Source organism: Gadus morhua, chromosome 15 (genome assembly GCF_902167405.1).
Source record: "Gadus morhua chromosome 15, gadMor3.0, whole genome shotgun sequence".
Classification (NCBI taxonomy): domain Eukaryota; kingdom Metazoa; phylum Chordata; class Actinopteri; order Gadiformes; family Gadidae; genus Gadus; species Gadus morhua.
In genome coordinates, this window is record NC_044062.1 from 12,998,933 (window position 1) to 13,023,548 (window position 24,616).

General features: G+C 44.2%; 1 protein-coding gene across 4 annotated transcripts; it reads left to right on the forward strand.

Moving 5' to 3' along the window:
• Positions 1-1,951: 1,951 nt before the first annotated feature.
• Positions 1,952-18,973, forward strand: LOC115559894 (phosphatidylinositol 3,4,5-trisphosphate 3-phosphatase and dual-specificity protein phosphatase PTEN). 4 transcript variants are annotated; one of them, XM_030379050.1, is made up of 10 exons: positions 1,953-2,947; positions 6,706-6,790; positions 6,899-6,943; positions 7,631-7,674; positions 8,478-8,716; positions 8,950-9,091; positions 11,242-11,310; positions 11,860-12,026; positions 12,453-12,851; positions 16,812-18,973. In XM_030379050.1, the coding sequence occupies exons 1-10, from the start codon at positions 2,869-2,871 to the stop codon at positions 16,998-17,000; spliced, it is 1,458 nt and encodes a 485-aa protein (XP_030234910.1). In that variant the 5' UTR covers positions 1,953-2,868; the 3' UTR covers positions 17,001-18,973. The 4 variants fall into 4 exon arrangements, with proteins under 4 accessions (XP_030234912.1, XP_030234910.1, XP_030234913.1 ...); XM_030379051.1 differs by having other exon boundaries at positions 1,957-2,947; positions 16,815-18,973; XM_030379052.1 differs by lacking the exon at positions 11,242-11,310 and having other exon boundaries at positions 1,952-2,947.
• The last annotated feature ends 5,643 nt before the right edge of the window (positions 18,974-24,616 follow it).

Genomic DNA, 24,616 nt, shown 5'->3' on the forward strand with positions numbered 1-24,616 from the left:
TTCAACTCGCAGACTCGCTGTATGGGAGTCTGTCATATGTATGAAATAGTCGAAGAATCACAGAGGCACTTGCTGTATTCTAACTTCCGGTCGCTCCGCTGATTTTTTTGCCTACATATTGGGACCATAGACTGCAAACGACTTGCAAAGTTGCTACAATGGCGATCTATGAGAATTTAAGAAATATCTGGAGAAAAGTGTTAGCTAGACATCTGAATCATGTCAGATATTAGACCCCCACACCCCTTCCATATCAGGTATTTCTGATTCTTTAAAGTTGAGCTACAAGCAGAAAAGGCTTGTGGAGCCAGAAGACCGATGCTACCACCTACTGGCACCATACAGAGAGTTACAACACAGCCACAGTAGTCCAATCATGGCACTCTAGCCATTTGCTTTTGAAATAAGTGTCTTACACTTATTTCATTGCCTACCAAATACACTTCAACTTTACGATGATGTATATTAAAACAGTAATACATCTGAATTGTGTGTATGTCATAATCTGAATCGGTTATTTTTGTAATTTAGTTTCCATTCTCCACCTGTCCACAAGATGTCCTTAGACCTTTCCCCTCACTTTACAGATCCTGCCCTCCCAGGTAAAATCTCTTCATTCCCCTCACCTGCGCCTTCCCTGTCAATTATAATTGTCATAGCTCTGTGTCATTTTTGTTCCCTTGTATTTAGACTCGTTGATTGAACTACGATTTTTGAAGCTTTCTTTATTAAAGCCCTTTTGTTACATTCTACAAGTTCTCGTCTGCATTTGGATCCGATCCCATTCTGCTCCTGCTGCCCTGCCAGCACTTCTGTCACAGTGATGACAGAACTAACCGATCACAACCATGGTTCAAGCATACGGATTAATGGGATATGAAATGTATGATTGAAAATATACTCCCCTGTGCATCATCGGTTGTTTGGGGAGGACCCCTAATCGTGAGTACAGTAAGGCAGCTCTAAGAATGGCACACAAGGAGGTGTCTCCTAAGCCTTGGCCAAGGAACATGTTACCTGGGTGGGCTCAGGACATCCTCAACACCCCTTATTCTCTATCTGATTCCAGACCTGTTAGCCCCCAGCATGCTGTCGACCCGCAGCCAAATCTCAAGCGCCAGTCAAGGCTTCTCTGTCAACAAGCCTCGTCACCAGCCTCTGGCGTGGTTCTGCCTGTGTCTACGCCCTCCATTGCGGTCCCTCCTATACGTCGCCGGCCACCTTCCGGCCCTCGTTCAGCCTCCATCGCGGTTCTGAAAGTTGTTTTACTCGCTCCCAGATCTCCTGTTTGCCCTTTTCAACACCCAGGCCGTCCACCTAAGGTTTCCGGCTTGACTTAGGCTTTGAGGCCACTTGCCCCTGAAACCCTCCTCAATACCTTCTCAACCCACCCTGCCTGGTTTTCCTGACTGGCCTTGTGCCATGTCTTGAATCCGTCCTTTGCACCTGCCCCTCATTCCAACCATTAACCACTTATATACCATTTCGCTTTATTTGTTCCCTAGTAGTTTTGATTCTCATGTCACTCTGTCATTCCCTAATCTTTAGCCTTCTCTAGGCTAGTTCAGTGAACTAAGGTTTTTATTATTTTATGTATTAAACTATTTGTAACACTTCTTGCCTGCATTTGGATCCTATCCCTTTTTGTTCCAGCACTGATGTGTTTATGTGAGTGTGTGTAATTATATCAAGGTCATGATTTGAATGATTTCATTTTCCCAAAACTGGCAATGATATAAAACAGTCTCATATATTGCATAATTAGTTGTTCTACAAGCCATGATGTCTAAATGACAGTTTATAGTTCCGAATTGAGATTACAGAATGGCTATAAATTAGAAACTTCCCTAATTAAAGAACCACGTGATCACTTTTGACAGACGGGAACCATCGCCTGCCCACTGAGTGTGTCCTTCCGCAATCGAGCATAATTACAACGCCTCTACTCCGAATGTACATTTTTAACCAAAAAAGATTGACGTCACCTGTGGCAAATTTAATACTCTACATTTAAATATCAAAATGCAACATTTTCTATCTAATATTGTGTGTTAATAGCAGGATGGAGTAGGACTATTTGTTGGAAGGCGGTAGGATATGCGCTATAGAAGCCTAGCCTGCTCTATCTTCTTTTTTCCTCTAGTGGAGGCCGTGATGGGAGCCTGAGAGTCCCGCCGCAGAGACCCAAGAAACGATGATTCCCCGGGACCGAACTGTCAAATCGAATCGCTGCAGATCTGTAAAACGTGTATAGTTCAATATACATTCAAGGTGGAGCCTGTCACTTATTTTTCCAGATGTGTTTTTGGCGATCTTTCGACTATAATGTTGGTTCGCTAGGAGGCTTTTGGGTCAGAAAGGAGCCGTAGCTATTGTCGCTAGCTAGCTTTGCTAGCTAGCTGGTAAGCTAGCGCGCTAGCCGAGTCAGGCGTAAACTGGACACGGGCTCTGGGACCGGTGAATTTTGCACTTCGCTGTCAATCACAGCAGCAACAATTAAGCTATCCTGTGGGGACCGAGACCGACCTTTTTAAAGCCGTTTCACTCGGGGGAGAAGTGCATGCATTGTGTGCGGGACTTCTGCCAGACTGAATTCGGAATTGGAAAAAAGTGGGGCCTGCGCTGAGGAGCAGAGCAAGGCCCGTCTTTATGATCAGAAGAAACCCTTCTAATCCCACACAGGACCACCGCTAGCGCCGCTAGCCTGTTCGTCTTTGCGAGGACCTGCAAACATTCAGCCCTCGCAGCGATCGACCGACCGACAGCAAAAGCCATCTCTGGGTTCGAGTTGAAAAAACGGACGACGAACCTTTGATAACTCTCCTTTTAATTTTTAAAATCATACAGACTCCAGTGCGTTGACACACAATGGCCGCGATTATCAAAGAAATGGTCAGCCGAAACAAAAGGAGATACCAGGAGGACGGCTTCGATCTGGACTTGACGTGTATCCTTTCATGTATTATCACTTCCATGTCTTAACGCCGAGCCCATGCATTGTATGCCTTGGCTTTCAGCACCACAGCCAGGGCATGATGACTAGAGGTGAATGCCTGTGCTCTGCAGCTAGCACGTTAGCTTCCATGCTGTTAATCTGGACATTGACTGCTAGCTCTTTGGTTAGCTCAGGTAACGCATCATTGCTGTTATCTTTTGGATCGGTCAAATAAGTACCGTGCATAAATGTCAAAATTGCGACATTGGGCGCGTTGTGTCCTGTTTAAATGGAATTGCACATCGATTCAAGTATGCACAACTTGCAAACCGATCATCAAGCTGTGACCATTGCCTGGATAACTCGCCAGGGTTTCAGATGGTCAGTCATAATAATCTAACGTAGCAGCTGCTTTTACCTTGCGGAATTTGTATTGTATGCTCTCCTTTATTTCCTTCCCACCGTTAAGGCGATCTGTGGATTTATTTTAATGCTTCAGCCACACAAATAGCCGTTTATACAAACGAACGTGTCCTCGCAGAATATCAGATATAATCTGATGCCATACTTCTAAGGCAATGATTGCATTATTGAAATCCATGACTATGGGTTTCAAAACCCTCAACTGACCTTCTAAAATGTATTCTCTGAACTTTATGCCAAACGGTAGTGCGAATTGGCCGTTAAGGAAATGTTTGGGTTGATGTTGACAAATTGGGCACTTCAACGTATCACGACGTCTACTTAAGGGGATCCATTAAATGGGGTAAATCTGATAATTATTCAGCGAAGGTCACCCTTCTATTCAAGTGTCTATTTGCTAGTTCAAGGTACTAACATAATTTACCATGGACATCTTTTTAAAATTGAGTCTCCGGTGTCTTTGCAACATTGCTGAGGATTTCGCCTAATGGCAGTGATGCAGGCAAAAGCTGAAAATCAATATCATTTCCGGTCATTATTGTTGGAAACTTAAACTGAATCGTTTCTGATCACTTTTGACGTAGCCGTTTCGGGCGCATTGTCTCGCATGTATTATGGAGAGTGGCTTTGTTGCATAGAGGATGGATGTAACGTATATAATTGTAAATGGACGACCCTTTTGAGGAGGCATGGCGTGATCTGCAGTCAGGATGGAAGGAAGTTAACCATGTACTTTGGATAGTGGATGTGATTCTTTGTTGGGTACTTAAATGACACATTTCTGGAGTTGTGATTTGAATCCCTCAGATTAACTTTGGGGTGGGGGGGGATCATCAGTTGGTGCTGAAAGCTGCTTGTTGTTTAAGTTTGGACGTCCTTAAACTATCCCCATTATAATTTTTGGCACGGCATCCCGAAACAATATGGTCCCTGTGCAGTTATGTAATGTAGTATAATAGTTCTGGGAATGGCCCTTAAAATAGAGTACCAGTGATCCTCTATCAGCATAGCTGCCCTAGTGCTCTCGCCCTCCTCTCTTTTGCTCTCTCACTCGCCATCTCTCCCTTTTGCCCCTATTCGTTCCTACTCCCAATATTTAATTCTCTGTCCCTCCCTCCCTTCCTCTCCTCTCACTTGACTCCTTTCCTCAGCTTTCCTTTTTTCCTGTCCTCCTCACCCCCTCCTCTAGGTTCTCCCTCGCTCCCACCCAACCACTCCCCCTCCTGCTCTCGGTTGTAGATTTGGCGTATGCATGGAGCTAACTGACTTCACAGTGAAAGGCGTGCCTGAAATGGCTTCTTTTCTTTTTTGCTTCAAGCTTCCGTGGGGGGGGGGGGGGGGGGGGAGTGGTGGGGGCCGTCCAGTGTACGTTTCCTTCCAGCTGCAGAAAGTGAGAACCCAGCCCCCCCTCCTCCTCTGCATGCCCTGGGCTGATGCTCTCCTGGGAATACTGTAGTTTAAAAAAAAAAATGAGGGAAGAAAAATAACACAGAATAGTCCCTGACTGGAATTGCTGTGCCACTAGGGTCCAAGGGTTAGGGTAGCTCGGTAAACGCGCTTGGATTCTTGGTTCCTAGTTTGCTCAATATAATACCGGATCCATAGTAGAGGGTAAATGATGGATAAAGCCTACATCACAATTGTATTTGTTTGTGATGGCAATCCTCAGTTATATCTGTACGTAGTATGGACAGTGGAATTGCATCGATTTTTGGGTAAACAAATGTTATAGCTACAGTACAGTTAGGCTAAAGCTATCACAGCAGACAAACTATCCCATTCACGAACCTGAGATATAACGTATCAGAAGCATACATATTGTTAGCATTCAGGAAAAAATTTACAAGATTTGTGGAGAGCAGGTCAACTTCTCTTTTTGCTTGACCCTCCAGGAGCATTTATCAAAGCTTTCAGACCAGTTTACTAAACCTAAATCACTCAGCCAAAAAGGTTGTCGCCTGAAGGTGCGGCACAAAATATGGGACTCGTCCAATTAGAAGTGTTCCACCTATCTATTTATGATTCCGTGACCAGGAAACATAAGGCAAAGCCTTGCCCTTTAGTCACAGGTTAAAGTGTGCTTCAAGCTGCTCGTGTCTACGCACACGCCCCAAGCACCGTGGGCGTTGACGCCGTCATGCCAGGAGCACACGTGCGCCAACTCGATTACTCTTTTCCGTTTCAATGTGACACTTTTGGGTTGCCTTGAATATCCCGGCATAATTGGTTATGATACCCGTTATCCCCGTCAGTCAAGGCACGATGGAGTCAGGCGCTGGAAAGGTGTCAAGTCACAAAAGGAGGCGGACAAGGTGTAGCAGGGTAGGGGTCGGGGTGTTCGAGTATCAGACCAAAGGCCGTAGTTGCGATTCCCATTGCGCTTACTCTGGTGTCCTCAAGCAAGAGGCCCGACCAGCACTTGAAGACAAGGATGTGAAATCACTTTGACGTTTTGGCTAAAGGCTAATTTATTGGATTGTGATTGTGGTTAAACAATTAAGTAATATTTTTTTCTGAAATACAATCCATCACGTGAAGCCAGCTTCAACCCGTCGGAAAACTTAAAGAAACAACTTGTGTCCCCTCCATCAGAACTGCAATGCCCTTTGTTTCCGTTCAATAGCTACAAGGAAAGCGAGATAGGCCCAACGTTGGCGGTATGATCTCAATATAACTTGTGAGCTCTAAATATACCCGCAGGGCAGCTAGTAGAGGGTCTTCTCTCTGGGCAACATGTTGGCCCGGGGCTCTAGCTGAAGGACTCTAGTACAGCTTATCTTTTTCTATCATGTCTCCCACTCTCTCTAGCACCTCTCTTTTGCTCTCTCTCCCCCCTCTCTTTCTCTGTAGTACTTCCCTCTGTCTCTCTCTTGTCCCTCTCACCCGTCTCCTCTCACCCATTTCTCTCCCCCCCCACCCTCTTCTGTCTCTCTCTCTGTGTGGCATGCCCTCCTGCGACGTCCAACCATCTGTTCACACACCAACACGCGCAGATTGATCCAAAACGCTTCCTTTTCCCTCGCTCTTGTCTAGTCATACATTTTAGCCCTTCCCGGCAATTTTTTATTCTTTTTTTTTACACGTGCTGAAATTCCCTTAACGGCATGTGTCTCGCCGGGTATTTGTATTGTTTTAAAATATTTTGGGTCAGCATTGCGGATGAGCGGGAATTTACAATTTTACGTATGAAATTATTTTGGACTTGAATTCTTAGTGTTCATTATGGAATTTTAGCGTGCCTTGGTGTTCAGTGTTTGCATGTATGAAGTATTATGAATATCTTGCCTTTGTACACACACTGGCATACCTGTACATGGTAGTGTATGATTCCTTGACCTCCTGAACAGATATATATCCAAACATCATAGCTATGGGCTTTCCTGCAGAGAGACTTGAAGGCGTTTACAGAAACAATATAGACGATGTAGTACGGTGAGTTGATCCTCTGAACCACCTGTCCTGAACTGCACGATTGCTGTCATACGTGTTAGTGTCTTATCTATCTTTGGGTTCAATCGTTCTCTGCTCTTTTCCTCCTAGGTTTCTTGATTCGAAACATAAAAACCATTATAAAATCTACAACCTGTGAGTATTGTTGCACCCTCATCGCCTTGTTTCACATTGTGCCACCTCTGGGCTGTACTTTCAGTGTTTTAAATCATTGCTTTGCTAAGCAAAACTTATGACTATAGGCTCCTGCAAGTTTACAGAAGTACAAATCTGACAATAATGTACGTAGTAGCTGTATTATTAATGCACGATAAAATGCTAAGAAATATGTAACCAAGTTAAAGGTCACTTCCTGTGCTCAGCTAATGGCTCATCTGAAAGCTGCTCAACTGTCTGATTTGCAGAAGCCAGCTGACATGGAAACAATTGTCTACCTACATGTTAGCAAACTGATGTGAAACTATAGCAATACGCCCACTCGGGCAGCAGCACACTATGAATCTTAAATGGTTTGGAATATAGCCCATTGGCACATTCAGTTCTAATGGTTTATTAGCATCAAAACCTTTATATAATGTGTTTGGTTGATTTGGTTTCAAGGTTTAATTTTATTCCAAGCAATATTGTACAGCACCAGAAGATGGTTCTCAATTAAAGTGCTATTTAAAGTGAAATGAAGCATTTTTACGTTTGGAGACATTTCGTTTTTTTGTTATTTTGTTTTCTTTTATTGCTATTATATTGTAGATTTTATATTTCAAAGTCTTTCAAGAGTCACTTCTTCATCACTCAACAGATGCATTGTTTTACTTCTCTTTTCAGCTGTGCAGAACGACATTATGATGCTGCCAAATTTAACTGCAGAGGTAAGTCCTCTCCACCTTCCGCTTACCGTCCTCTCCCTTCTCTGAATGGTCCTGTGTAGATCAACGGATCCTAGCATCCCCAAAGTTGGAACCAAATCTAAAAGAGAAAATTCTCTCCCTGTCCGACTGTCTTTTAAGTCGGCAATCATGGCTAAATTAAGGAAATGTATATAATTAGCCTAGATCAACCAATTTCTGAGTTACAATGCATGTTTTAACAGAGTAATGCTTAAGCAAAATGTGGAGTAATGAATGAGGCTAGCCTACTTCAATTGATCTTAAAACTAAGAAGGTGGATTGTTTCAATGAAATCGCACCTCACTATTATAGGCTACCAACGCTTTTCAAAAGCAATCAAAGTAAAACGCACTATGCTGAATGAAGAATGGCCAGAAAAGGAAATAAGGCAGATACGCTGATCTTCCTCCAGAACTGTTTAAGTAACGCTCGTGGCTCTTCTGCAGCCCAGCTGCGAGCACATCCCAGTTGTGTGGCGACGTGCCACTGTCTTTTCTTCTGCTATTAATAGATGATCAATGGATTTATGTTCATTTGTTCAACATTTCCATTTTCACAATATTGTAGTTGAGTATGAGTATGTGTTTGAGAAAAAAAAAAAAAAAAGTAATGTCTTGTTCTTATATGAATCCCGGATCGATGAGCAGTATTGATTAGTAGTAGCGTTAAAATCCAAAGAATAAGAAAAAATAGGGGGTCCCAGCCCCGAAAGAATAAGCTACACAACCCTGCCCTCGTTTCTCACCCCCTCCCCTCTTCCTCCTCTTCTCCATCCCCTCCTCCAGTTGCACAGTATCCCTTCGAAGACCACAACCCGCCCCAGCTGGAGCTGATCAAGCCCTTCTGCGAGGACCTGGACCAGTGGCTGAGCGAAGACGACAATCATGTGGCCGCCATCCACTGCAAGGCGGGCAAGGGCCGCACGGGCGTAATGATCTGTGCCTACCTGCTGCACCGCGGCAAGTTCGAGGAGGCCCAGGAGGCGCTGGACTTCTACGGCGAGGTCCGGACGAGGGACAAGAAGGTGGGCTGATTAAAAAAAAAATTGATCCATATTTTATGGGTGGGTGTGTCTAAGCTGGCCTTATGGCGAAGTCGGGAGAAACACAAGGTCGGTTGCTTTAGTTTTTTTTGGGCAAACTTTTTTTTTTTGTTGTATCGCTTCAGCAAAAGCACCGTCACGGATGGGTCACCGCATGATCAAAGTTGTGGAGCCCCATCTTAACATCTATCCTCCCCCCCCCCCCCCCCCCCCAGGGAGTGACGATCCCGAGCCAGCGACGCTACGTCTACTACTATAGCTTTCTGCTGAGGAACCACCTGGACTACAAGCCCGTGGCCCTACTCTTCCACAAGATGGTGTTTGAGACCCTGCCCATGTACAGCAGCGGCACCTGCAGTGAGTACCACGCCTTCTCCCGCTCCTCCGACCGCCACCATAGCTCTGCGCATACACACGCGTACAAAAATGCACACATTCCTGTCAGCATTGCACACACATGGCTTGCTCGCCCAAGCTAGCCTTTGCGTTGCGCAATGTCAGCTTAGCCCTGAGTTTGCTTAGAGTTGTGAGTGTGGCAAAGTTTCTACATGGAAACATGTTAGCATGATATTGTGTAAGTCTAATGCTATGTTAGGTTGATGTTATCGCTGCATTAGCTTAGCGCAGAGTTAGCTTGACACTGCATTAGTGCGCTGGGTTAGCTCAACGCTATGTGGACGGGTCGTCCTCTGTGATGTTGTCCCTGTGCTTGCCTCTACCAGAGGATTATTGAAGTATATAATATGTGACTGAATCAGCCGCAGCATTGCTTCACCTTTCACCTGAAACTACGCTAGCTATCCAGAGTAGGATGGTAGGATCTAAGTGGCTCGCACCACTACCTCCCTCCTTTGCTTTTGTCAAGCTGAGCATTTCATGATAATGGCATAGGCATTCACACAAAGAAGTAGTGATGACTCTTGCTGTTCTTTGTACAGGAAGGTAGTGCCGTCTCTTTTCTCTGTGCGGGAAACAATTGCTGTTTGAATGACTCAACTTTTAATTTGTCATTCTTTCAGACCTAGGATATTTACAGCCATGACCAACACAACTAAAGATCTTAATCAACATCGCCAACGTTTCTTTGATTTCCTTCTAGCAGTAAGGAGTAGAGGTGTGTGCATTACATGCAGTCTCATGCCATAAACATGGACAAGCCCAGTTGCTTTGCTTAGCATTTCCTTCGAGTATTTGAATTTGGCAGAGTCACTCTTTTAATATAGAGATCCATGTGGCTGACATAACGGAAAAAAGGGAAGTGTAACTATCTATTGGGATGTAAAACACTGACCAATCGCAACATTGGTTTCACTGCCTTGTGTTGTTTAGTCGAAGGGTATATATTTTGTCTGCCTATCGCTGGCCACGACATTGTCCCGTTTGGTCGTGTTGTCTTTAAGTGAAGCCTAGGATTGTTTGAGGTATTCTTTCTGTTTTCAGTCTGGGTAGTCAGTGAATCAACTGAAATTCACAATCTTATATCTTGCATCTCTTCCGCTCGGTTTTGTGGAGGTTTTGTGGAGTCTCATTTAATTTCCCCCGATAAGAAAACCACTGTTCTCACCAAGAGAGCGGATCCCTTATCAATATGCCGTCCCCGTATCAATGCTCGGGTCAGCTTGCAGACTGTGGTTAGGCCTTAGGTTGTCATCTCCCGATACATTACAGACTGATTTTTGTGCCGCGTGAACGTGCCGTCACTGCGTCCCACTTCCCTCTCACGATACTGTGTGCATGGGTGTGTACTCGGTGTGCGTTCCTTCGACAAGCGATCGACAAAATCTCTGAATCTGTTTGTCCCTTGAACCTCTTTCCTGTTGGTGGCCTTGCTTGAAACCCCTTTCCTGTGCACTTCTCTCCCATCGTCCTCTGTCCATGCCGCCTCTCTCCTTGCCACCCTGTGTCCGAACCCCCCTGGCCACCCATGGGTGTGACTTACCGCCGTGACCTCATTCACCTTGCTTTTTAACTCGCCATTCCTTTTTATTACAAAACAAGACCCGTAATCCTATTTATTTGTATCTGCCCCACTAAAGGGTCAACCTGTGTCCGTCAATTCACTGTTTGTAGGACGGGCGTAGTTCAATAGAGGCCTCCCTTTTATTTTTTTCGGTCGTTATAGTACAACCTTATCCCCATTTTAGTGTCTCCGTCCTGGTATGAAATCTTTCCATAATCATACCATCAACCTTGTCCGCTCATCGATTTGAGATAATGTCCCATTAAAGAGGGTGTGTGTGTGTGTGTGTGTGTGTGTGTGTGTGTGGCTGAGCGTGTGTTTTTTTTATTTTATTTCAAACCGTGTGGGTGCAAACCTGCCATGCAGTGCTTTGCGTGGACGTGTGTTTGTGCTGGATTTTGTTGTCTGTACTTGCTGTGTGAAACCCCTCGCCCGCTCATGTTCTGAGTCATGACCATGTCCCGTTCCCCCCCCCCCCCCCCCCTCTCTCTCTTCATCAGGGGACTCCCCCTCACTATGTATGACCATGTCCCTCTCTCTCTCAAAGGGGACAGTTCTGTTAAAAACCGGAGCGAGCAGATCCCGCAGGGCTTCAAGAAAGGGAATTGGCACTGGGGTAAATGAGCCTTTTATCAATGTTTTCATATTTTTATATATATATATATTTATACTTTCTATTCGGGCCCCAGAGAACCACCAGGAAGGACTGTAGCTTCACTGCCTACCTCCTCACTGAGGCCCACTCCCTAGTTCCGTTAACGTTACCACAATAATCTACAAGACCTACCCAGAAGAGGGTTAAAAACAAAACGCTTGGCCGATGCGTTTCTTTCTTCTCAGTCCAAAGCCTTGACTTATATTCCGCATTAAAATACAATCCCATCTCCTTGGTCCTGGGTGTCTTTAAAACATATTTACTGTCTTTCCTTTCCTTACTAAATTTGAGCTAACTGTTTTTTATTTTGTTTTTAGACCTTTTTTTTAAATTAACTTCTTGTTTTGCATTTAATGGGTGTGTGGGTTTGCTTTTTCCTGCCATTTCTATGGTACTAACCCTGGTATTCTGTCTGGTCCTTGGATCGTCCTCCTCCTATCCTCCTTCTCTGTCCCTCACCACCCTGACCAACGCGCGACCCTTGCATGCGACGGTATCTTCTTCTTGCAGACCCCCAGTTTGTGGTGTACCAGCTCAAGGTGAAGATCCACACCTCCAACCCTGCTCACACGCGGCGCGAGGACAAGCACATGATGTTTGAGTTCCCCCAGCCGCTGCCCGTCTGCGGGGACATCAAGGTGGAGTTCTTCCACAAACAGAATAAGATGATGAAAAAGGTGGGTGGATCTTTTTCTCTTTTCCTCCACCCAATATTCGGATACTCCTATTTTTTTCTTGTCTTCCCATTGGTTGATAATTAGAGGCTGTCTGCTGATAGCCAATAACGCAATTGCATATCCCTGCATTAAGCGACGTCAATGGTTGAGATAATTATGAAGCAACAGAAGGTGCATTTTAAACCATATTTATCTATCAGAACTAAGATTATGAAGTAATTTGTGAGACTAAACATAATCAGATTTTATTTTTACCTATATTCCAAATGACGAAATGAACAGTTTGTTCATATAGCAGTCCATTTTCATCCAAAGCAGCTTGCGCTGATAATTATTTGGTGACGTTAGTGGACTGAGCACTTTGACACCGAGCTCTACCCACTCCTCACTACCTCATCTTCTTCCTGTTTGTTTGTTCTATTTTAGGATAAAATGTTCCATTTTTGGGTCAACACCTTTTTCATCCCGGGGCCGGAGGAGAGCGAGGAGAAGGTGGAGAACGGGACTGTGGGGAACGACCTGGACGGCCTGGTGCCCCAGCAGGCCGGGCTGGGCCTGGGCCAGGTCCCGGTCCCGGTCCCGGTCCCGGTCCCGGTCCAGATCCCCGCCGTTGCAGCTCCGCTCCCGGGTCCTCTTCAGGGCCTGCTGCAGGGGCCACTCCAGGGCCTGCTGCAGGGTCCGCTCCAGGGAATAGGTCCCGGTCCGCCCCAGACCGGGGAGCGTCGGGACAGCGAGAGGGACTACCTCATCCTGGCGCTGACTAAGAATGACCTAGACAAGGCCAACAAGGATAAAGCTAACCGATACTTCTCACCAAACTTCAAGGTGAGTAGAGTTCAAGACCCGGCACCGTGGTCCAGAGCTCGGACGGATTTATATACAAGCTCTTGGTGTTAACATTGTCATAGTTGGTTCAACCTGAAGGCTTAGTGCTGCACTAGCTGCACCTTCCTTTGGATAATTACTTCCAGCAAATGATACTTCTGTAACCATATATAGAGATAAATATATAGATCTAATGTATTGTCAACATATATACATATCGTGTGTGTGTGTGTGTGTGTGTGTGTGTGTGTGTGTGTGTGTGTGTGTGTGTGTGTGTGTGTGTGTGTGTGTGTGTGTGTGTGTGTGTGTGTGTGTGTGTGTGTGTGTGTGACTTCTGCAAAATAATATTGAGGTGAATAATGGTGAGGACTAGGAATAACTGCAGATGGCTGTGCTCTGTGGGCGTGGGGCAGGGGGGGCTATAGTGTTGTGCGTAACAAGCGCTTGGTAGCCAGCTAGAACAGGAAATGTGGGCAGTACAAAGAGAAGGGCCTAACTGACATTTAGCAGATACAATGACTAACGCACAGACACTGTAGCGGCAGGAAAGACTCTTAATAAGGGAATTGCAGAAACATTACAGTAGTGTTGTACACCTAGATCATAATCTGACCTATAATACTGTACAACCGTGTCACGATTAGATAGACGTTGGTATGCCACGGTCACGATAAGATCTATAACACTTGTACACTGTCCAAATCTCCTCCTCAAAGGTTTCCGACTGTCACGATTAGATCTACAACAGTGTACCACTGGGTCATGTTTAATCTAAATTAGTGTACAACTTTTGAGATTACATCTTAGAAAGTGTACAACTTTGTCACAATTAGATCTAAAATTGCGAGCCTTTTGATTGGAACTGCAATGTGCAACTGATCGGAGTGAGATGGTTTAACAGGCCATTTTTTTTTTTTGCATTGTTTATTTGTATTTTTTTACATGTTTCATACATATTGCATGTATTGCATACATATTTCAAAGTTAATGTCGAAGTACATCTCTATCAGTAACAGCACTCGGGTCATCTCTTTACATAGGTTGCAAACGAAGGCGGCACACTTTCCCTAAAATATTTAATCTAGACACGTGTTAAGAGGGGATGATGGAAATTGTGTATACTTGACATGTTTGCTTGATGTGGAAATGGACATCTGTGGATTCAGGTTAGTGGACAGCTCTGCTGTTATTTAAATGTGATCAATCATCTTTAAACTGATAATAAAACCAGCCAAATCGCCAGCGAGTAGCTCCTTAATATAAATCAGATTCCTAAAGTGTCGTTTGATTACTTAACCATTTCCACATTCCGGCAGGAAAATGTTTCAGATATTGGGAAACCTGGTCACTGTACAACATTTGACAAAAACAAATGCCATGCGTTTTGGTTTAAACACGACGAAGGCAATGCAACAGGAGGCGGGCGAATAGACTTAAACAATCCTCCCTCCATGTCTAAACTAAAGCGGTAACGCCGGCTATCACAAAAACGCCTCCAGTATGTTCTGCAGACAACAATCTCAGAGAAGCCCTCCCCACTCCCCCAGGCCCCTTCGCTGGACCACCCAACCCGAGTGTTATTTCCTATATGCTACTTTTATACATGGGGTTCCCCCTCGGCCTGTAAACATACTGAGAGCCCAGACGTATAGTCTGCCCGATGCTGCCGCTAGTCGTGGTAGTAGACAGTTCTACTGCCGCTAAGCAAAGGTGACGGTGAATGAGGCTTCATTGGTAAAACACGTGAAGGGAATATGGATCAGCTCACAATTAGGTTTCTAGCTCTTTATAGTGTACGTATATTTTTTTTCTTCTAAAACTATTTCCTGTTTATCCTACTTGTATGAATACTATCTCTCTCCCTCAAGGTCATTGAATCAGAAACCGATGTTGGGACAAGTAGGTTACCCATGTAAGAAATGGGTCATGGTTATTAGGGGTGGGAATCTTTTACTATCTTTCGATTCCGATTTTTGGGGCTACGATTCGATTCAAAACGATTTTCGATTCATAATGATTTCTGCTTCAAACTATAGGTGTGCAAAGGATCCTCATGATCTGCTCCAGTCTGCTTTGCAAGACAGAATGAAAAATGGAGACATTAATGTGTCTTTTTCACATTTATTAAGGTTTAAACATTTATCCATGCTTAGATGGAATTGTTGCATAAAAGCAATATCATATATTGCTTAAGTAACAAAAATAATAGTCTCTGTAAAAAAAATAGTGCAGTTAAACATGCCGCCTTTTAAATTCTAAGAAAAGTGCCTTTTCCACTGTGTGGACCACAATTGCTACTCTAAGAAGCTAACTATAAAATAAGTTGGAACAAAAGTGCTTCTGTATAATAAAAATGGTACAGTTGAACAAGATGCATTTTCATTTCACAGGAAGGTTGCAGTACCAAAAATATCACGTGGAACACAACTGTTGCAGTTGTGTTCTGCTTTAAAAAAAAAAAAACAAGTTATGAAAAAATAAAAAGTTATGAAAAGAAATCGATTTTGGGCCATTTTATATCGATTCTGAATTGTAGTAAATGAGAATCGCGATTCTTATATGAATCGATTTTTTTTTGGCACACCCCTACTGGTTATGTGGCATGGCTCCAGACTAACTTTTTTCACTGGGAGTACTGTGGCCCCTAACAGAACATTTTAGGGGCGTAACCAGAAATTGTAATTGGCAGATATTTAAAAGTGATGTTTCAAATTCAGTGTCAGTTTATTGTGATTCTCATCTATCCGAACGGTTTCAACGTGTGCGCGCATGCGTTCGCCCTGCACGGAGGCGACAGTATCACGGGAGTGCGCCCGCTTGTCGTGCATCTTGACAGGACGCCGGCCTCGGCTCTGCCCGCCGGCCTCGGCTCTTCCCGCCGGCCTCGGCTCTTCCCGCCGGCCTCGGCCCTGCCCGCCGGCCTCGGCCCTGCCCGCCGGCCTCGGCTCTGCCCGCCGGCCTCGGCTCTGCCCGCTGGCCTCTCCATTGAGAATTAGCAGGCGCCACAAACGCCTCCCGTGTGGAATGGCCTTTATGGCACCTGAAGCAGAATCCTGCACGGGTTCGGGTACACGCGAGTACTTTGGATGAAACGGTTGGAAAATAATGTACTGTTTTGGGTGCAGGTCACACGCCTGAACAGCTAGGGTCGGTCGCAGGTTTTGCGATTTTATTTTTTTAAATATCTTTTACTTACGGTCCTGTATATTTCATTTAGGAGAGGAGTCAACTAAAATGGTCAACAGTGGATGATGTGCTTTGTTTGCACAGCAATCTAAAGCACCATGCCAAACACCAGATAGTGTAATTCCACGGTGTTCGCTGTAATGTCGGAACACGGGTCGGATGCGGTTTTAAGTATTGCGGGTGCGGGTTTGCAAAATAAGACCTGTTCAGGACTCGCATTGGCACAGTAGCCGCAGGTCGGAAGAACAAGTCAATACATAGTTGGCTTGCTCATTGGTCAAACGCACGTAACAGGTTGTGAAATCTTTCTCATCCTCTCGATAATATCTAGGACCCTCCCCCTCCACACATTAGCCACTAACAGTGGCCATTCCCTATCCTTCTCACATTCATGAGAGAAGGCCTGCTGTACATTCTGGATTCATTGACGCGTCCCTTCAACGTTTAACGAGTAAAACAATATATGTTAAAAAAATGCGCTCATTTATTGGTCGCACATGCGTGACCAGATGTAAAATTCAGTCGCAGACACTCAAATTTTGATCGCAATCTATAGCCCTGTGTTGGTGTCAAAAAGATTCTAGAAAAATAAAAAAAGGGTGCAAATGTTGATAAGGTAAGGCAGCGAGTGAGTGTGTGTGTTTGAGTGATGTGCAGCAGTGAGAGCACATCACTGGGAGACGGTGAGTGCGTTTGTGTGTGATGTGCATCAGTGCTTCCCATTCAGTAAGGCCTGTGCTCTCTCTCTGTCCCCCGTCTCTTTCCTTACTGCTGCAGGTGAAGTTGTACTTCACCAAGACGGCGGAGGAGCCGTCGAATTCTGACGCGAGCACTTCTACGTCGGTCACCCCCGACGTCAGTGACAATGAGCCGGACCATTACCGGTACTCCGACACCACAGACTCGGACCCGGAGAATGAACCTTTTGACGAGGAGCAACACACGCAGATCACGAAAGTGTGAACGTTTCTGTTTTTTTTGTTTTTGTCTTGTTTTTTAAAACGGGAAGAGAAGAAAATTGTGTACCGGAGAGAGGAGGAAAAAAGGAAAAAAAACTTGAATACAAACTGAAAAGAACCATTTCTCTTTGAGTCCCGAACCTTCCCCGTACGGCAATAGATTATCATCATGTCCAATGCCAATTTTAGGGAAATCAAAAGATGAATATCCTGACCAATATATTGTTTTTATTTTTTAATTTTTCTCTTTTGGCACGGCCGTGCGAGATATTGACACTGTCGCCCCGTGGGAAAAGGTGCTGTAGCTCTAAAAAAAAAAAAACGAAACGTGTTTATATATAAGTATATACATATGTGTATGTATATACGTATATACATGCATTATATATATTAACTTTTTTGTGTCAAAGACAATGGAAAGAATACCACAATCAGGAGACGGGGTGTGTTGAAGTGTGGGAGAAGTAAGAATGATATACTAGGAATATGCTGCTCCTTCTCCTGTCTAAACCAAGGCCAGTGCTGCAGTCACTTTTGTTTTCCTCCCACCCCCACTCTCCCCCTTCACCCACCTCACCTTTGACCTCCCACCCCTTACCTTTAACCTCCCTCCTTGCCTTTCTTCCTCTCCTTCCACTCACTCCACTCCCCCCCTCTGTCCCTCCTCCCATTGATGGTCACCCATCTCCAGTGTTGGGGAGTAACGGAATACATGTACCGGCGTTGCGTATTCAGAATAAAAATTATAGCTAACTGTATTCCGTTAGTTACAATTTAAATTGTTGGTAAATTAGAATAGTTACATTGTTGAAATCAATGGATTACATAAAGATACTTCTGTTTCAGCAGTTTATTCGAGCTTTCACACAAACAGCATTTAGTGCGCCCTAAACGAGTTTGGTCCCTTGGTTCTGTGCGTTGGTGTGAATGCAACCACCTCACTTCGATGCGAACCAAATCAGCCGACCGAGACCTCCCTGAACAGCTGGTCTCCAAACAAACCCTGGTAAGGTTCGCTTGAGATGTGAAGGCGAACAAACCTCGGTCCGATCCAGTTCTACAAAGCATATGCCTCTTTGGACGTAACGGGCACCCGCTCAGCCGTGCGCATTATGGGAATTATTGTTTGGTTAGCGGTAACTCCAAATTGTCGGACCGTCTGGGAATTTGGACAGACACCCACATAAAACATATGCTGGAAAACACACGTAAAAATGTCGATGCATTTAACACATTCAGCACCAGGATGAGGGAGAAGGAGTTCGACCGGTCCACTACTGTATAAAACAAATCAATATCACGAGTGCAGCCCGCAGAAGAACACCAGAATAGGCCTGTTTAGTAAGCAGGATTTGATGCCGCATTCCTACACTTATAAAATGCAATACAATGTGGAAGTAATCCAAGTGTTCAGAATAGAATACTCTTGAGTGAAACGGTATAAGTTGCATATTACATTTTTGGGTATGTAATATGTATCCTTCCCAACACTGCCCATCCCTTGCTCCTCTTATCTTCCCTCCTTCCTCTCCCCTCTTTCCTCTCCTTCCTCCTCCTCTACTGTGAATGCTTCTCGTGCTCTTGGCAGGCTGTCCCACGTGACGCGTGGTCACTGCAGTGCAAACTGCATGCGGGTGGTGGGCTGGGGGGCGGGCGGGGGAGGCGGGAGGGACAGTGGTGGTCAGGGGTCATAAAGAGGCTGTGATGATGTTTCAAAGCATTGCCATTCCTTTCCCCCACCCCCACTGTGTATACGTTTAAATTATGCAGAACAAGGCATCCCCATGTAATTGTCAATGTTTTTTTTATCATAAGATAATAAAAAAAAATATAATACACAACCGCAGGGAGACAAGTGTTTGCAATAATGTCAACACTACATTTAAAGGACAATAGTGGTGTGCATGTATTGGAATTGGCGTCCATCCCTAATAAATGTATGCAATGTTGTCTTTTCTTAAAGAAAACTGGCCTTGAGGTGTGTCTTGTGCGTGGAAGTCCCTGATGCCTTCTGAGTTGTGAGAACTAGTGTACACACACTACGCAGCTTGGGGAAAAGCTTATTCCCCTTTCACATCAGCAAGGATGTCTCAGTTTGTACATGCGTCTCTTTAAGTCTCAACCAATCACTTAGAATCGTTTTTTGCATCTATTTCCTATAGTGTGGTCTTTGGTTAGGGTGTTTAACCCTCAGTCGCAAGGTTGTGGGTTTGAAGCCCAACGTCCGCATGTTACCTGTAGGCATCCTTCAGCAAGTTGAACCTAGACATTTAACTGCTCCTAAATGTATATAAAGCAATCTGGATACTAATTAAGAAATGTATATAAAAATGCAGATGTTTTAAGTCGCTTTAGGCAAGTGCGTTCATGGTTATGTGCTGGAGGGTTGACCGATTGGTTATGTCTTGTGAGTTAATCTAAAGTAGGAACTGTATATGCCTTGCCTTACCACCTATTACTACTTTTTACTTGGTAGGCCTCCTGCTCGAAAGGTACTTGAGGCATTTCATGCCTTGAAATGTAATTTATATATGCTTAGTAAGCATATTTAGATTATCTCCTCGCTTTAGATAAACTCACCCTAACTAATGCTTTCTTGCTACCTAAACTACTTAGGAATTGCAGATTCTAAACCAATATCAAATTACCATAATCATTACAGATTATTAATAGGTCACTAATGAGTAATCATGTAGCAATATTTCGAAAACGACAAACTACGTACTTTATTAATGTTTAAAAGTTGAAGTTATAATAAAGCTGCGTTCACATCAAAAGCGAAGCAAATATTCTACACGTTGCTCGCCCTTTCGTGTCAAAGTTCAAATATTTTTTGCAGCGAGTTTGCAGCGTTTCGAGTGCCGGTTGAGTATTCTAAATTCATCTATTCTCGTCTTTGCATTTGCCTTAATAAATTCGGCCGCGTGTTCATTTTTGATGTGAACCAACGGTAAATTGCCAACTATATATGTCACAAATTAACTACTAAATCAGAAAATTAACATGTCATCTGGGATAAAGGAAGTCAAAATACTGGTACCTCCGAAAACAATGTTATGTTCTCCTGGTCAGAACATTTGTTTTTGTTTTAGCCTGTTTGTAGTGATACCCTATACTCTGAGTACCCCCCGGGTGCCAGATATTAAACAAATATGGAGCCCGCTTTAAACTGCAGTTGGCACAATGTTTTGGTTAGAATTTTGCTCCAAAATATATCTTCACGCAGACACACTGTCTACTGTGAGGGACTTTAATAGACATCTCAGCAGCAGTACAGAGATATACACACATTTCAAAGTGAGTACAACTAGTTAGTGAGCTAAATGTTCAAATAGCTATGCTGGCCTTGAGTTGCCTGCAAAGAGTGGACTGACAGTCAGGGGTTGTACTTTGAGCATCTTTGGTTAGGAGCAGACCTCGCTGTGAAACTTGAGACTGGAATAACTCTTCACTGCTGCTACACTGGTCAATGAAACTCACTTCGTTCAGGTCCTCTACCTGGCAATTCATGTAGGCTTCAGGATGGCCGCCAGAGACGACTCCGATATTGGGTATTTGGACTGCAGTACAGATTTTAAAAGCTTGTGTCAATGATACATATTGTGTACGTTTTAAGATAAACAAAAGAAAATTATGCAGACGACTCCGCACTAACTACTAAAAATCCAGAACGCCACTGCATCGCTGTAACACCAATACATCCCCTTACCAAACAGAGGGGAGAAGACCCAGTCCCCTCCCCTGGAAGGAGATATTATCATACTTTCACTTTTTTTCATTGTGTGTGACCATGTTTGATCACCCCCATCCTGCCACCATCTCCTGCTGAATGACATCTGAATGAAGCGAGCAAAGGCGCCCCTAACAGAGACCCTGAAGGGAGCTGCTCTCCCCCGTCTCTCCCTCTTTCTCCCCCGGGCTAGTATCCAGCAGCTCAACCCGGCACAGAAAGCTTGTCCAACTCAACATGTAAAAAAAAAAAAAAAAAGAAACTACAAGTAACAGGATTAAACTAGCATGTCGCTGAGATAGCCAGCAGTGAAGCGAGACGGGGACCCTAACTAAAAACGCCCCAACCGATGCTAAAATAAAATTTAAATCGGAGGGGGGGAATAAAACAATCTTATTTTTTTTAAAGTCTTCCAACACCAGAGGCAGTCAGTCACATACCCCCGCACCCCAACGCTCACACCCTCTGCTCTATTAAGACCAGGACCCCTGGGGTCTCTTGAATTGATGGAGACATCAAAGTCTACCCCTCGCCAGCGAGTCGAAGACGGGGGGGGCCCGAGTCACTGGGGCCCCAGCTGTAATTGGCTCTGCTGAGAAAGAAGACGAGATGGAAGGAGAGGGAGGGAGAAATATATATAGAGAGAGCGAGAGAGGTAGCTGGATGGATAAATAATGTATGTCATGGGCCGGGTGTGAGAGAGGAGTGATGAGAAGAAGGAGGAACGTGCTGACACCACGTCGACGGGTCGGAAGAAGAAGCAAGATCTACGGTAGAATATGTAGTCTCTCAAATCGGAAATATGGATCAGATCAATATGAATCAATTAGTACTTTGAGGTTGGGTTACATCGAATCTTTTTCGAAACCTGTGTTGCTTTCAGCTATACTCAATCTATGACGGTATATTTGGCTCTAAGACAGAAGGTTGTGTGTTTGAATCCCCAATGTCTGCATTCAACTTGTATGCATCCTTGAGCAAGATGCCCTAATAACCCCCTACTACGGGCTCATAACGACATGTTTCAATTCGCTGTATGTTGCTTTGAATAGGAGCATCTCCTAAATGGTACTAGTTATGTAAGTCTCATGGTTTATGAAAATATGTGGTTATAGGGAATACGATAAAGAAGTAGGCTGATAAATGGTATTTCAGATACTAATGTCTTCTACACATAGCTTGTGTGGGTTCATCCTTCCATTTCCTTTACTTCCATCTCTCTGGCTGTTCCTATAATGTAGGTCATCCTGTAGCTATATGTTCAACAACCATGGATTTAGATTTATCGATGGTTGGCGGTGTCAATCTGAATTCTCTTTGAAAGAATCTACCCAACTCGTCTTTTCCCTCCACTGTTTATATATTTATGTATTAACCATGAGAGGCATTAACCAACCACGACTGCAAAGTGAAAAAAGCTAACACCAAAAACAGGGATTTAAACACGGTATTATAACTAAATGGGGGGTCAGTTTGGCCTACAAAGAGTGGATAAGCCCAAGCTGGTAACCCCATTTCTCTTCCATCTGTTGGTCACTGCTACAGAGCTGGTCTGAACCCAACAGCAACCTACCCCCGCCCCTCCCCCTACCCCCTACTCCCTCTCTAACTCGTTCTCTCTCTTCAACACATCGTTTTCTCCGGTTCTCTCCATAAAATACGCCTTCTCTCCCTCTCTCATTTAATCTCCATCTCCCTCTTTTCCCCCTTTCTCCCTCCTTCACTCTCCCTCCTTTCTCTTTCATTCTCTCTTTCCCTCCTATTCTCTCGCTCTCCCACTGTCCCTCTGTCTATAGCTCTCTCTCTCTCTCCCACCCCCACTCTCTCTCGCTCTCTCCATATGTCTCTCTATCGCTCTCGGTCTACACAGCTGTGTTGCGTTTGGATTAGGCCAAGAATAAAACAGGAAGTAGAAATTAAACAAAAGCTTAAAAAAAAGGAGGAAAAAAAAATCCCCAGGCACCGTTCCCAAAAGCTGACAGTTTACAACTGACAGCGTGTTGGAAAGTACACAAATGCACACATGCACTTTGCATCCAGCAAACACAAACACTACAGGGTGGCATGGTTTGTGCAAATGAACACCAAAATGCTTGTTGAGAACCGCTAGTTTTCACTTTCTTCATAAAGATCACCTCTAAACCTTATTTAATATACGTTTAAGTGTATTCAATCATTTAGATGACGCTTCATTCCAAAGTTTTTACATAGAAACTAAGAAACTAACATTAAGGAGCACGGGCAGGAGTTAACTGAGGGCATTGTGTTCAGAGATGTCTGAAGATGGACCCCCAGAACCGTTAGGCTGGGACATACTGGCCCCTAGGTCCATCTGCGATGTCTCCTCTAAGTGCTTCTCTGGGGCTTCTGGAGAACCTCTCGGCCCTTCATCAGACATCTCAGGTAAGTCACATTTATGAACATTTGTAACTACATACCTCTACTTTTTTGGATGACTTTATTTCGTTATTTTATACATGATCCTTTTTGAATTTATATGTATTGAAAGACGATGGCTTAATATAAACCTTTTTCTTAGATATAGGGTGATAGGTGAAACTAACTGATGGCTACAAATCAGCGCCTGAAATACAACATCCAATAAAAACAGCAAAAGTATTCGTACAAATACAAGCAATGATGTATCTTCCTACACCTTTTTAACCTTATAAATCAAATATATGCAGTGATAGCAGTAACCCATTTAACAATGTCACAGTTTCTAATTAAATATGAAGACACCAAAAAAGTACTTTGCCACACACAGATAAAAGTATTAGGAAGAAAGGAGACCGAATTGGGTAAAATACATGATGTGAACAACACATTTTGAGTTGGGGATGTTACGAGACTTGTGTGTACTGATGAATGAAAGGATAATCTGGTAAATGTTACTATGCTTACTGGCTCCAACCCCCAACCCTCTTTCTGTTATGATCAATGAAAGACACATGGAATAATAGAAGACATGCTAGCCCCGGGCTAGCGGGCTACAGGACACATGGCCTACATAGGAGCACATAGGCTTTAGCATGTTAAGCTCACACAATACATAGTGGATGTATGGAGAGCACACTCACAAACAGACAAGCAGTCACGCACGTACACACATATGCGCACACAAAACAGATACAATAACCCAGCCACACAAATGCACAGAATCCAATACATTCAGCCACACACAAACACACACATATAATCAAACACCCACTTTTATATTTGAATTTTCTGCTTGGTTTTGCCTGATAGAACCACAAAACAGCACATGGTGTGTGTGCCTTTATTTGTGGGTGTGTGTGTGTGTTTGTATGTGTATATATATATAATATATATATGTATGTACATCCATATAGACAGAAACGTGTGTGTGTGTGCAAGTGCACGTGTGTGGGTATATATATGTAAATATAGGCATATACTTGTGTGTGTGTGTGTGCGTGTGGTTGTGCGTGTGTGTGCATGCAGGTGCGCAGTGTGTAGGTGTGTGTGCAGGCGTGTGTGCAAGAATGTCACTACAGCCTATGAAGTCTCTGTATTTAAGAGATAAATACAGAGACTCTGGACTTAACTCTGACAGCCTCTGTTCTCCACCTGACTCAGTAGCCTGGGATCTTAGAGCGGGCATAATCCTTCCCCGCAAGCCTCTCTCTCTCTCTCCCCCTCTCTCTCTCTCTCCCGCTCTCTCTCTCCTAGCACTCTTCCTCACCCTTGCTCCCTCCCTTAGCCTACTCCCCTCTCCTGTCTCACTTCTCTAGCTTTTTCATTGTCCCATGTCACTCTCCATTCTGCTTTGTCTCTCTCTCACTCACTCACTCTCTCTCTCCCTCCATCCATCCCTTGTCGTCTGAAGTGTAACACGAGGCGTAGGTTGGCCATCTATGATGACAGTC

Excerpts from the sequence above, each read along its gene's own strand:
- LOC115559894 (XM_030379050.1), top strand. The coding sequence starts at position 2,869 with ATGGCCGCGATTATCAAAGAAATGGTCAGCCGAAACAAAAGGAGATAC. Across the intron at positions 7,675-8,477 it reads TGCCAAATTTAACTGCAGAG|TTGCACAGTATCCCTTCGAA; the intron begins GTAAGTCCTCTC and ends CCCCTCCTCCAG. Across the intron at positions 11,311-11,859 it reads GAAAGGGAATTGGCACTGGG|ACCCCCAGTTTGTGGTGTAC; the intron begins GTAAATGAGCCT and ends TTCTTCTTGCAG.